Source organism: Pimephales promelas, chromosome 11 (genome assembly GCF_988280905.1).
Source record: "Pimephales promelas chromosome 11, fPimPro1.hap1.1, whole genome shotgun sequence".
NCBI classification, from domain to species: Eukaryota; Metazoa; Chordata; class Actinopteri; order Cypriniformes; family Leuciscidae; genus Pimephales; species Pimephales promelas.
The window spans coordinates 15,319,273-15,333,409 of record NC_142779.1 but is presented as its reverse complement, the minus strand read 5'-3'; the positions used below and the strand labels follow the sequence as shown (position 1 = coordinate 15,333,409).

The following is a 14,137-nucleotide window of genomic DNA, read 5'->3' as shown; positions in this document are numbered from 1 at the left end:
GAGACTGTTGGAGCCTTTGATGAGAAACCACCAAGGCTTCTGTATTCTCCATTCCTTCAGTGTGACTCCAGCCGGTGCATGTTAATCTGTCCTCACACTTCCTCTTTTCACATCTCATCTACTGCCAGCTTTTATATCACCCCCTGAGACATACACACACAGTCTCCTCCGCAGACCCCCCCTCCTGCAGCTTCTGTGTGATTGCATTGCACAACTGCTAGTCAGTTTTGGTATCCCATGATGCTCCGTTAGCAAGAAATCCCTCCCCGTTATTGACATCCTGACCGGCCTGTTTCTCTGCATCTCCCTAATCAAGCTGTCTGCGCACATAAGGGCTGCGAGGATATCAACATCAACGTTTTGTGAGGATATCAACATTTTGTGAGTGTTGTGGAGGCAAAACATCCCTGCTCGTTTGCATCATGATGATTCGCTGTTTGCATATTAAACACATAATGTTTGTCACTGTCGTTTGGAGTTTGTCAAACTGAAGTGTTTACATGTGACTTTCGATGTGGGGTTATATCAGTTGTGTATCGTGAGCTAGAACATTTCTAGCAAATGCCAGTATGGTAGTTATATCCAATAACTGATATTAAAATTAGCCGGTTTTAAGATTACAACATTTACATACAGTATAAAAAATCATTTTTGAGATTTGCTTAAGATTAACTTTGAGTGACCAGTTTTAAATTTCTGGGTGTTCATATTTCTGAGGATTTTACCTGGACTATCAACACTTCTAGTCTCATCAAAAAGGCACAACAGCGCCTCTACTTTCTTAGGAAATTAAAGAAAGCCCATCTGTCCCCTCCTATTTTGCAGAACTTTTATCTTTGTGTAATTCAAAGCATCCTAACAAACTGCATCACAGTGTGGTATGTTTCAGACCAGAAAGCCCTCCAACGGGTGGTCAAAACAGCCCAAAACATCATTGGTGCTAAATTGCCCTCAATACAAGACATTTACTTTAAGCGATGCCTACGAAGGGCAAGATGCATTATTAAAGACACTTCAGTTCTCACCCCACCCATGGACTATTTGCTATTCTTCCATCAGGGAGACGATATAGGAGCTTTTGCTGCCATACGAGCAGATTTAGGAACAGTTTCTGCCCATCTGCGGTCAAGATGCTAAACACTACCTTCAATTTCTGAGACATTGCATTGAGCTGGTCCCTGCAACTGTACTTATTTATTCATATTTATTGCAACTATAGCTTTTTTATGTTTTCTTTTAAATTGTTACTATTGTTTGCACTTCTGGTCAGATGCTAATTATGTTTCGTTGGCTTTGTACTTGTATTTTGTCAATGACAATAAAATTAATCTGAATATGAATCTGAGTGTTAGATGATGGAAATGGCCATCTAAAAATTAAAAAATGGTGCAAATGACCATGAACAATTTAATTTCCAAAATGTAACAGATACTGATCAGGACAAAAATCTCTACACCTGAAAAGGTTGAAAAATTTACTTTGAAACAGTTTTTTTCGCTCAGAAATTGTTAGTAAAATTCACTAATATCTACAAAGAAATGGCGAGTAACATTTAATTAACCATGAATTTTTGAAGCAGAAAGACTGTAATAGTGTTTTCTTGTAAAATTGACTGCAATAATTATGAATCATAAAAATAGATGTGATCATTTTTTACAGTGTAGTGTATATGCTGTTAACTAATATGGTACCATATGTCTCTACTGTGACATGATTTGACCCTAAAATCACACTTCCACATCTCGCAAATGAGCCTTTTAGCATTTAGCTGCTTAATATGCTCTTAAAATTTGTATTTTTATGCATTACATGGTTATTTGAATTCTCTAAACCTCTTCCTGCTCTTTCATTGATGCAGTGTAGACTAGGTCATGTTATTCCAGACAGGTTTGTTGTTTTACTTAGTCATCTTGCTTAGTACCATCTGTCAGTTTTACCGTCTGTTTTCTCACCCTAGAATCTGCTGCACAGGATGTATAGCGCACTGATTCACTAATGAATCATTCAGCTGTTTGAAGAGGCACAACTCATCAGAAAAACCCACCGTCGTCCCTTTAAGAGTGCAGATATTAATCCGATCATGTTCTTTTGAGGTCCGTGGGCCCTCACGTTCAACATATGGGCCTGCCATGCATCCAGCACAGTGGATAACCCTTGGAGAACACGGATGCACGTACGCTGTATCTACTCACACTAGTGAGCTCCAGCGTAGGCAGTCTCAGCGTTTCGTGTGCATGTTTTAAGCACAGATGGTCTCTCAGTAGGACTCATGCCTAATGAAAGCTGAGCTAGTTCAGTTTGTACGCCTCTACAAAGAGAAAAGGCTCCGAGCTGGCCGGTGTGCTGCTTGGGTGGCTGCTTTGTCCAGGTTTTAAATCTGGCTTTCCGGCCAATGGTGTGCTACACATTTTTTATTTTATATATATATATATATATATATATATATATATATATATATATATATATATTTAAAAATCTGTTCTTATGCTTTTTATGCTTTTTAAAGTCTGCAATCTGTGAAGTGCCTTACCTTATCATCTTGGTTGAGAGCTATTACGGCCAACGTGGTCCCGTGTTTATCCCTGTTGTTAATCTAATCAACATGTTTTTCTATATTCCTTCAACCACTGCATCTCATTAGAACAACACACCTACTTCAAAGGGTAAAAGGAGGTCTAATGTGCCTGAAGCTGTCCATTAGCATGGAAAAAAATGCTTTTTGTCAGATGATTTAGTTAGGTCATCTACTAGCAGGTACTAATGGGGGTATGCTAACCAAGCATCTCTTGGTCCCTTGTCCGTCCTACTCATGAAACCTTTAAAAACCATCATATATATCACTATCCCAAGGTCATAGAAAACATTACAGACGTTTGCATTAATGGTTGGTTCTCACAAAGAACCTTTCTAGGACTGCTCGAGGAACCGCAGCAATGGGGGATTAACTTATTTCATGGTCCAGTCCTGCACAATGGAAATGTACGCATGTTACCAGCTCTACCTTAACCAATCTGCTCACATGTCTCACAAAAAGGTGAGGCTGTCGCTTGTGACCCCATGGAAATTGTTAGGATATTTAAAGAACACTTATGCATATTTTAGGATTCAGGGACAGTAAAGCATCAAGTGTATCATTTTTTTTTCTCTTTAGCAGATGTGGTAAGCTAGCTTTAATTGGTCTTACTTTTTTTGTGCATGTATGCATGTTCTTGCTTTTCCAGGGCAGCTAATTTTCTTAAAGGGATTCTTGATCCAGAACGTCCTTGGGTGTCTAAGCAGGGTGTTAAATCTTACGGCAGAGTGGCATCAGCCTTTATTCTCAGACATATTTGTCAGTGGAAAATATAGCTAAAATATATTAAATCTCTTTGTGGTCCATATATATTTATGTACAGCCATGTTTTAGCAGGTACTAACCATAAAATAATGTCCTTTTTCAATAGAATCACAGGAAGCCTTTACCTATTGAAATGTTAAATTAGTGCTAAAGTGGTCTTTAATACGTATGGTATGTTTGGTAATGTATGAAGCAGAAGGTGCTTTTATGTGGGAATATTACCTGTACTTAATGGCACTATGACTGAAGTCTAGACCAGCTGAGTATTGATCACGACAAAGTGAGGCAGTGGATATATTACTAGAAGGCTGACTGGAAACATATAGGTCAGAGTGCTAATGCAGGCTCAGATTTCTCCATCTTCTATCTGTAACCACTTCTAACACCGTTAACTGATCCCAGAGCAGCACTGCAGGGACACTGTTCTTCACAATGTCTGTTGAACCAGTGGAGGTCATGGACGCAATACAACCAGAACATCTCAATGGCTAATGGGATTGTTGATTGTAAGGGAAATGGCAGGGAAATGTTCTCAAAACTTTCTAAAGGAATATTCTTGTCCTTGAAGAATTCGCCTAAATGCTTACTTTTAAATCTCAAGATCTGAAATCACAACAATTGTGAAAATCTGGCATCAAATGAGTTTGCATGAGTGAAGTAGTTTTTCAATTTTTTTGGTGGGAACAGTTTTTCTGTTCATGTTTGGTAACGTCAAATCTGCTGTGAACGTGCCCTAACTCTTCGTTTGTTTTTTCCCCCCCTATATGTTGTTGATTTTGTTTTTGTGTTCCCCAGATGGCCTCTTGTCTCATCCGCTCTTTCCTGCTGACTGATCCTCAGACTCTGAGCTGCAGTGGGACCTTGGCAGAGTGGCACTGCCAAACTCTGATCTGGCACATACCCAGTCTGTACCCACTGCTGCGAACAGCCGTCTTCACCAAATCCAACCTAACACATTTGTGATTTTGGGGCACTTCTGTTCTTTTGTTTCTTCTTTTTTTTTGTACTCAGGTTTTTCTGGTTTCCCAGGCAGAAGGGTTCTGTGGGGGAAAGTGGATTAGCCCAGCCCACAGCACCACCAGAGTGCTAATTATCTGTGTGGGGCTGCTAATCAGACAAAGCCTACTCTGTTGCACATGAAATCTCTCTCTCTCTCTCTGTGGGGTATGAGTGAGCGAGTGAATTGTGTTTGGGGGTGGATAGAGCTGGAATATGCATGGTGCTCTGTGAATGTCACAGTGAAATACAGGGTGCACTGTGTGTTTGTATGGCGCGTGTGTGTTTCTGTGCTAATGTGGTGGAGCGAAAGATCAAATATTCATGGTTTTGGTGCCACACTGATAGTTGATGGATGAGAAGTTGTCTTGGTTTTTTTCGTTTAATACACGGTACGTCACTATTCAATACAGTGCTATTCAATGTCGTTCCTTCTAACGTTCTGTCATTCTTTCTAACGCAAGAGAAGACGAAACGAAAGAGACCACGAGCGACAGTGCACAAAAGAGACTGTGTGTCTGCGCGCGACAGTGCACGAAAGAGACTGTGCGTGTCTGCGCGCACGCGAGCGACAGTGCACGAAAGAAGCCGAGTGTGTCTGCGCGAACGCGGGCGACAGTGCACGAAAGAGAACGATTGTGTCTGCGCACACGTGGGTGGCAGTGCACGAAAGAGACCGTGTGTGTCTGCACGCACGCGAGCAACAGTGCACGAAAGAAGCCGAGTGTGTCTGCGTGCATGCGAGCGGCAGTGCACGGAAGAGACAAGAGCGTGTCAGTGTGCACGCGAGCGGCAGTGTACGAAAGAGAACGAGTGTGTCTGCACACACGTGGATGGTAGTGCACGAAAGAGACCTTGTGTGTCTGCACGCACGCGAGTGACAGTGCACGAAAGAGACCGAGTGTGTCTGCGTGCACGCAAGCGGCAGTGCACGAAAGAGACAGAGTGTGTCTGCGCACACGAGCGGCAGTGCACGAGAGAGACCCTGTGTGTCTGCGTGCATGTGAGCGACAGTGCTCGAAAGATACAGTGTGTCTGCCCACTCGCGAGCGACAGTGCACGAAAGAGGCCGAGTGTGTCTGCGAAGATTTTTTTTTGCACTATGAAATTGCACTGTCCATTCTGTTTTTGCATAAAATAATGCTTTTTTATTTCCAGTTTTTGTATTCGATTAATCGAAAAAATAATCGACAGATTAATCGATCATTAAAATAATCGTTAGTTGCAGCCTACTTCTAATGTTCTGGCATTCTTTCTAACGTTCTATCGTTTATTCGAATGTTCTGTTGTTAATTCAAATGTTTTGTCGTTCATTCTAACATTCCTTCTAACGTTCTGTCGTTTCTTCTACCCATCTAATGTTCTGTCGTTCATTCTAACGTTCTGTCGTTTCTTCTACCCGTCTAATGTTCTATTGTCCTATCTATAGTTCTGTTGTTTGCGCTACCTATCTAGCGTTCTGTCATTCCTTCTACCTATCTAGCGTTCTGTCATTCCTTCTACCTATCTAGCGTTCTGTCATTCCTTCTACCTATCTAGCGTTCTGTCGTTCCTTCTACCTACAGTATCTAGCGTTCCGTCGTTCATTCTACCTATCGTTCTGTTCCATCTTTCTATCATTCAGTCGTTTGCCCTTCCTATCTAACGTTCTGTTGTTCGTTCTACCTATCTATGTCGTTCAGTCTATCTATCTATCTATCTATCTATCTATCTATCTATCTATCTATCTATCTATCTATCTATCTATCTATCTATCTATCTATCTATCTATCTATCTATCTATTTATCTATCTATCTATCTATCTATCATTCTTTTGTTCTATCTATTGTACTGTTGTTTGCTCTACCTATTTAATGTTCTGTTTGCCCTAACATCTATTATTCTGTCCATCTATCATTTGTTCTACTATTCTGTTGCTCGTTCTATCAATACAATATTATAGTGACACAGCCCTAGCGTTGAAGTGTTGTGTGGATATATATAGAGAAGATGGAAGCATTGCAATATTTGTTGCATGCTTGATGCTTTTGAGATGCACATTCATGTGAGCATCCCATCACAATAAACTAAAGATGTGCATGTAAGGAAAAAAAAAGTTTTGTTTCTCCCTCTCATCCATACAGCGTAGAGAAAATATCTTCTCCTCTCTCTGAATCCTGGAGTGTTGGTCTCCTGACCTTCCCCTCTTCATCTATTTTTAATTCTAATAGCCTTTCCTGTGTCCCTCTGCGGACCCCCCCGATGGATCCCTTCAAATGTCACTCGTATTACAAATAGAGAAAAGGGGCTTATGTCATCTTTTTCATAATGTGGCCTGAAAAAAAGCTCACTCCTGCCAAATATGTGTGTTCTTGCTTGTTGCTGAGGTCTTGAGACAAGAGTTTGTGGGATTTCTTTCTTCCTTGTCTCTTTTCTGCCGTGCATATCAAATCATGAACCCATTATAGACTGTGGCAAGCATTTGTTAGCATCAGCCTTCACAGGTTAATCAGCCGAGGGGTTTGCGTATCAGATCTGCGAGGCGGTGTTTGGCTTATCGTGCCGCAGTGCTGTTCACCCGTGTTCAGCTCTGCTCGGCTCTTATCAGATGTGGCGACTGGCGCAGGCAGCAGCTGGAGGTGTTCCTCTCACATACCCAACCGCAGAGTTGTGTATCGTCGACTCATCTAAATGGGAAGAGAGCGTCTGCATGTGCCCCTGGCCTGCCAACCTCCACCCCATCCTCCCAGCCCTGCCTTTTTGTCTCTGATTACTGTGGAACATATCTGTGCCCAGAGCTCCGGGACACTGATGGATAGACAGCAGGAGAGCGGAGACTGTCTCTGAATACGCTCTTTTCGTTTAGTTATTTATGAGCTCATGTCAGGCATGTTCTTCAGCAGTGAACTTCAAAGAATGGCCTGTTCGATATCTGCCATCTGAGTAAGCATGTTTTCCACTTAATGATACTAGAGTGGGGTGATTTTTTGTGGGGAAAATCGATCGATTGATAGATACACATCTATTTGTTTTCGCTCAATTTGAATTCAAATGATGTGGCACATTCTTCCCTCTGTTTTTTTCTCTCCCTCTCTCTGCTTTTCTCTTTCTCTCTCTATGGAGGGTGAAATGTTATAATTAGCTCCAGTGCTTAAAAGACCCTGTGAAGTCGTTTGGCAGTTCAGTTTCTTTCCTTTAACATTTTATTTTTTTTTTTAATAGTCTCTTGTGCTCACCAAAGCTGCTTTTATTTTGATGATACAAATACATTATAAACAGTAACATTATGAAATATTATTAGTTCTATTGTATAGATTCTATTTTAATATATTTTCAAATGTAAAAGTCTTCAGTATCACATGATCTTTAAGAAATCATTCTAATATGCTGATTTGGTGCATTTCTTATTATTATACATGTTGAAAACCTAATATTATACTGCCTAATATTTTTATTGAAACGTTTTTCTTTCTGACCAAGAGAAACATCTCTTCAAGGACTCTTTGATCAAGATTAAATTCAAAAGAATACCATTTATTTGAAATAGAAATATTTTGTAACATTATAAATGTCTTTACTATCAGTTTAATGCATTCTTTCTGAGTAAAATTATTTCTTTCAAAAATTAAAAAAAAAAGAACTAAAATGTACCCCAACTTTTAAAAGGTAGTGCATTTGGAAGACAATTGTGTATATTTGTATATAAAAAATCTAATATTATATTTATCACAAGCATATAAATACCCTTGCAGCCAAAAGACAAAGACACTAGGATTCAGAATCTGGCATGGATAATATATATACAGTAGCATGGTGTGTTGCTAGCATAGCGCACCTCAGTCCTGTTTAAATAGTGTGATGTCCTCCTGGTTCTTAATCAGGAATGGAATGGCGCCTGTGCCAAATCTCAGCAGGGCTCGCCCAGGTCTCGCACATCACTGAACATGACCTTGGGCCACTGTTTAGTTTCTGCAGCCATGTGCCACCAGAGTCAGTCAGTTACTTGTCAGCATGCTGACTTTCCTGAACATATGAACTAGGATTCGGTCCTAGAATTTTCTCGGTTTCACATTGACAGACTTGCTTTTTTGGAGGGTAACCATGGCATCAGCCGTACCATCTGCAGCTTTGTGGTTGCTAGTCTAGCGTCGCGCGACTGTAATTGAGTAAAAGGATGCAGGTGCTTTGACTGAACACAAACTGCCTCTTACTGATTGTCTCCTCCATCTTTTGCTATTTGTGTGCGCTGTAACTTTGCGTAAACGGTGAATTGTGTCTCTTCTTCCTGAGCTATTCATTCATCACAGCTGCAGTCTAATTAATGTCATTTCTCTGCTTGAAGATGATGAAGCCTTTCTTTCATCTTTGTGTGTGTGTATTCATGTCTCTCTGAGTTTCTACAGGATTTATATTTTTAACCAACTTTGATTTGATTATTTGCCATCTTTTGACTCTCTCTTGGTTCCTTAAGAACCATTGTTCAGCGAATTTTTGCAGGCAAAATGCTGGCATTTCAATAGGAATCCATATGATTGAGAATTTCACGTTAGAGCGTACGATTTCTACAGAACGCTGCTTGGTTTGAAAGTGACTTTCAAACTGTAAGCTGTGCTTTATACATTGCTACACCATTTAGAATGAACCTTTTTGGCTACAAATTTTTGCTAATGTGACCGCACCTTTTCTGGTACTCTGACAGCAACTTAATCCACTTTTGATCCCAGCCTAAGCTACTTAATAAGCAGAGCTTAAATGGCCCATGCTTCCCAACATCTGCATGGATATGATCATTTTTTGGTACTTTTCTGTTAGTGGTATTTCTTCTGTGGATGTTTGGAGCTGTATCCAGTTGATTTGGCACAGGTTTCTGATCATTTAGACCGGAACGTCTGTAGAGATGCCTCATTTGGCTCATGATTTTTAGGCCCACATACAGTATATCCATGCGTGTGTGTGATTGCTGATGAGTTAGTCGATTTATGAGGAAATTATGTTTTGAGAGTGCATTAACAGGTGTTGAGAGTCTTATGTGGCTTTAAGTCAACCGTCTCCTGTGCTCCGCAGGTCAGTTCCAGTAAGGCAGCTGGGAGTGTTCAAGCCAGCTCTGCCGGAGGGGCTGTGGCAGGTGCGACGGCCACTGGAAGTTCTGCTCCAGCACAGGGAGATCTGGACCTGTTCAGCGAAACCAGCGGGAGCAGCAAAGCAGAGGAAGCGGCCAAGAAACCTCTCTCCAAGGACTCCATTCTCTCCCTGTATGGCTCCAGCACCGTCCCACAACAGCCTGCACAAGGTACATCCATCTGCCCAGAGTCCCACTTTCTTATTCCTCAGAGAGTGAGTGATCTGAGCGAGAAAAGGCTGATCTATAAATGGCGCTTTGCGTCTAGAGTCCATTTCTAATGGTGCAGTGGGAGTGTGTGTGTTTGAGAGAAAGAGAAAGCAAGCGAGGTTCTTGAGAAGCCTTGCTTTAATGGGAGTATCAATAATTCAAGCACTGTGTGTCTCAGCACTCTGATACTGCTGAACGAGATTTAATGCTGCTTGCTTCTCCTGCCCTGCTCTTCAAAGAGGACATTTCCCAAAACCTCAGATGCTCAAAATGAAGACTCCACCGTCAGGATGCTTTTATATGTCCCCTTTCATCCTGCACACCTCTCTTGTCTCAAAGATCCATTTCCTCTGTACGTAGGGCAAGAAACTGCGCACATTAGCACAGATATTGAATGCTCTCCTCTGCCTGTGATGCTTAGTGTGTCCGTGTCCTCAGGTCTGCTCATGTTTTTGTCTCATTGAACGTACTGAACATGGCGTTGTGTATAAATCTTATTTGTGTACCTTTGTACAATTCTGCTCCCACAGCGACGGCGATGTTCATGGGCCCGTCTCAGATGCAGTTCCCTGCGCAGCCACAGGGGAACTTCCAGGCTTTCCCCGGGATGGGAGGAGCCATGCCGCCTACTACCATGATGGGGGCTGTTATGGGCCAGGGTGGCGCGATGATGGGCCAGAATACAGGCATGATGGTTGGCATGACAATGCCTAACGGTTTCATGGGCAACGCACAGCCGGGGGTGATGGGCTTGGCTCCAGGCATGATGGGACCTCAGGGCATGGTGGCCCCTCAAAACATGTATGCCATGCAGCCAGGTCAGCAAGGACAGTGGAATATGGCACAGGTATGTTATGCTGCTGTAAGAAATTTACTACAAATAAAATGTCCCTACAGTGAAATTAGTGTTGTAAGGCCGTCTAATTCGATCCAATGGCGGTATTCGATTAGAGGTAAAGGTCTCACGCCTGTTCCGTATTTTCCCGTGGCAAAGGGATTTTTAATTAAATGCAATACATTTTAACTTATGTATTAAAAAGTTTTTCAATGATATTTGTGCATCATTAAAGGATTAGTTCACTTTTGAAAAAACTTTTGCTGATAATTTACTCACCCCCATGTCATCCAAGATGTCCATGTCTTTCTTTCCTCAGTCGAAAAGAAATTTAGGTTTTTGATGAAAACATTCCAGGATTTTTCTCCATATAATGGACTTCAATGGGAACCGGATGGTTCAAGGTCCAAAAGACAGTTAATAACTGTTTCAGATGCAGCTTCAAATGTCTTTAAACGATATCAGACGATGAATAAGGGTCTTATCATGCGAAACGATCGGTTATTTCAAAACTTATTCCAACAATGTAACTTTTCTAAGGACAAATGCTAGCCTTGCTCTATTCTGTGAGGCGCGTTTGCAACGTCACGTATTACGTAATTACGTTCAAAAGGTCACGGGCGACGTAGCCGAAAGTACAGAGTCAGTGTTTACAAGTTGAACGCATAGGTTGAACGTGCAAACTAACTCAAACACCGTTTACAAAAAAAGGAATTAAAAGGAAAAACAATGATGTCTGAAAATTCTATTCTGTACTTCCGGCTACGCCGCCCGTGACCTTTTGAACGTAATTACGTATTACGTGACGTTACAAACGCGCCTCAGAGAATATAGCAAGGCTAGCATTTGTCCTTAGAAAAGTTACATTTTTGGAATAAGCTTTGAAATAACCGATCGTTTCGCATGATAAGACCCTTATTCATCGTCTGGTGTCATTTAAAGACATTTGAAGCTGCATCTGAAACTTTTATTAACACTATCTTTTGGACCTTGAACCATCCGGTTCCCATTGAAGTCCATTATATGGAGAAAAATCCTGGAATGTTTTCATCAAAAACCTAAATTTCTTTTCGACTGAGGAAAGAAAGACATGGACATCTTGGATGACATGGGGGTGAGTAAATTATCAGCAAAAGTTTTTTGAAAAGTGAACTAATCCTTTAAATCTACATGAATGTTTGACTATTCCTTTAAGTTAAAGTCTGTTAGAATAATCAACAATTTATTATGTCAGGTAAATGTATTATTGCAATTTCATAATCAATTGAAAGATTATCAATGCAAACCATCAAATGTTCTAGAACAAAGAGGAAAATCCTTTACCCGACATTATGAAATGCATGAATGCTGAGTCTCTGCGACTTGGCATTCACGGGCTCATCTGAGATCTGAGAAACGCCCTGATCCTTTTTCTGCATTTCATTATATAGCCAGATCTCATTTCATATGTAAACAATGAGTTCACAGTGGAAATTTGAGATGAACAGAACCAAAAAAAAATTGTTGTTAGTGAAAAACAGGGGACCTGAGAAACGTGATCATTAAATACTGTTATGTACTCGCATGCCGGAGGTCAAGAGCTTCAAGAGGTGAGTTCATAATGTTCTTCTGGGGTTGTATTTTTTTACCAGTCTTCTCAGAATCTGCCATGAGTCATTGATATGACGCAATGGCTGCAGTGGATCAGTATCTGCTTTTTATAGAGAGAACATCTAAATCTGAAGCTATTACCATTCATCATATTCGATTCCCACAATGCATCTCCCGGTAACCACAGAGCTTTCCTTTTTATTCAGATCAGATTTTTCACATTTTCAAAGCCATTTTAGGTGAAAAGCGAGTTGTCACATTCAGTCTCTCTCGGTCACACTCAACGTATAATCAGAGATTCATCATAAGGGTTTTTGAAAATCTATCTAATCTGTTGTCACCTCCCATCTGCATATGGCCTTATTAAAGACAAGGGCTCAGTGACTCCGACCTCTCATCTTCTATCATCTCCCTGCCTCCCGTGGCCCATGACCCCCTGTGTATGAGGCTGTGAGCGAAGGGAGTCCGAGATTTCAGCCTCCGGGAGGTTAATTACACATCATAAATCAATATAGTGTGCCTTGCACTCACACGGCCTTAATTAAAATCCCTCCCCACAATGCAAGTGTGTGCGTCCTGAGTTATAGGCCTTCAGCAGCACATTTGTATTTTGAGAGACCGGCTGAGGAAAGAAATGCGTCTGCTTAATGGTTTTTTGGAGTGAGGGTAATTTTGCCGCACTGTTCCTAGGAGGAGTGTTTTTTTTTTCTGAGATGGATCTGTCTTGAAATGTTTTTCTTTGTTACCCAGCACACAGAGCAACTCCTCCTTTTCTGAGGAGAGCCAGTGCACAGGGAGGAGAAGAATCATTAGTACTTGATATTCACTCCCTTTAATACGGCTCTTGGAGTATTTACAAACACGCACTCTAATGGCACACTTATTTCTCTGTGTGTATGCAGTATTGTGTTGCGGAGGAAGCAGGTTTAATTATGAGATTGGCCACATTTTTCCTGTTAAATGAAGTCTAGGTCCACAGTGGGTCCTCCTGAGTATTTTGGAAATGTTTTTTTAAAAAACATGTTTCCCTCTATCTTACTCTAGTCATACAAGTCAAGTCAAGTCACAGTTATTTATATAGCGCTTTTTACAATACAGATTCTATCAAAGCAGCTTTGCAGTGATAACATGAAAGTAATACAACACAGATCAATAATATTGTTGAATATTAAATGTGCCCAACTAAGCAAGCCAAAAGCCAAGGCAACAGTGGCAAGGAACCAAAACTCCATCAGGTGATTGGATGGAGAAAAAAACCTTGGGAGAACCCAGGCTCAGTCGGGGGCCAGTTCTCCTCTGGCTAACATGCATATTGTTTCAAAGCAGCTTTACAGTAAGTGCATTTCAGAAAAGTACATGGAAAAAATACATTTAGTTAATCATGTAATATTAAGGGCATAACATATGGCCGGCGTTGAGTCGTCTCTTCACAGGCGTTGGTCTTCTCATCACAGGCATTGGGGCATCTGAAGTCTCCGTGAGAGGCTGGATGCACTTCATGGCCTAAAGAGGTTTAGTCACCTTGTGAGACATCAGAGCACTCCAGGAGTTCACGGTGATGGATAACCTCCCTCACCGCCTCAGGAAGGGGTTTAGTGCTTTGGAATTAAACATGAATAGGAGACCGATGAATTATGTCTGTATTTCAAGATAGTATGGGAAAAGGCAAGTGCTTCTATTTTTGTTTATTTTTGGCCTTTTTGTACCAAATCAATATGTATTCCCTTTAATCTACTACCATTCAAACATATAGGTTCGGTGAGATATTTAGATTTGCTCTGAAAGATAGTCCGGCAAAGAGCTCATTCAAGCCCATTTCCAATCCGTCGAAATCGAGGCACCAATCAGAAACGTTGGGGCGGGCTTTACACGATGATGACAGCGCTGGGATTTTGAAGCAGATTTTGTAGCCTACATTACAAAGATGGATGCGCATTCACCGACATATTTCAAGACAATTACTGTCGGACTTGTTGCACTGATCATGTGCTGTGACTGTGAGCTGTGTTCCTGGTATCATCCACAGTTCTCTGTGAAGAGATTAGTGTTGAGTAATAAAAGATTGTAATT

At 41.1% G+C, this 14,137-nt stretch overlaps 1 protein-coding gene across 3 annotated transcripts in view; it reads left to right on the top strand.

Moving 5' to 3' along the window:
* The window catches only part of smap1 (small ArfGAP 1), a 102,432-nt gene that overhangs the window by 86,141 nt on the left and 2,154 nt on the right, over positions 1 to 14,137 (top strand). For all 3 annotated transcript variants that reach the window (XM_039671921.2, XM_089117062.1, XM_039671922.2), the window contains 2 exons: positions 9,378 to 9,603; positions 10,173 to 10,489. In XM_039671921.2, coding sequence (XP_039527855.1) covers positions 9,378 to 9,603; positions 10,173 to 10,489 — 543 coding nt within the window. The remainder of the gene's footprint in view (positions 1 to 9,377; positions 9,604 to 10,172; positions 10,490 to 14,137) is intronic.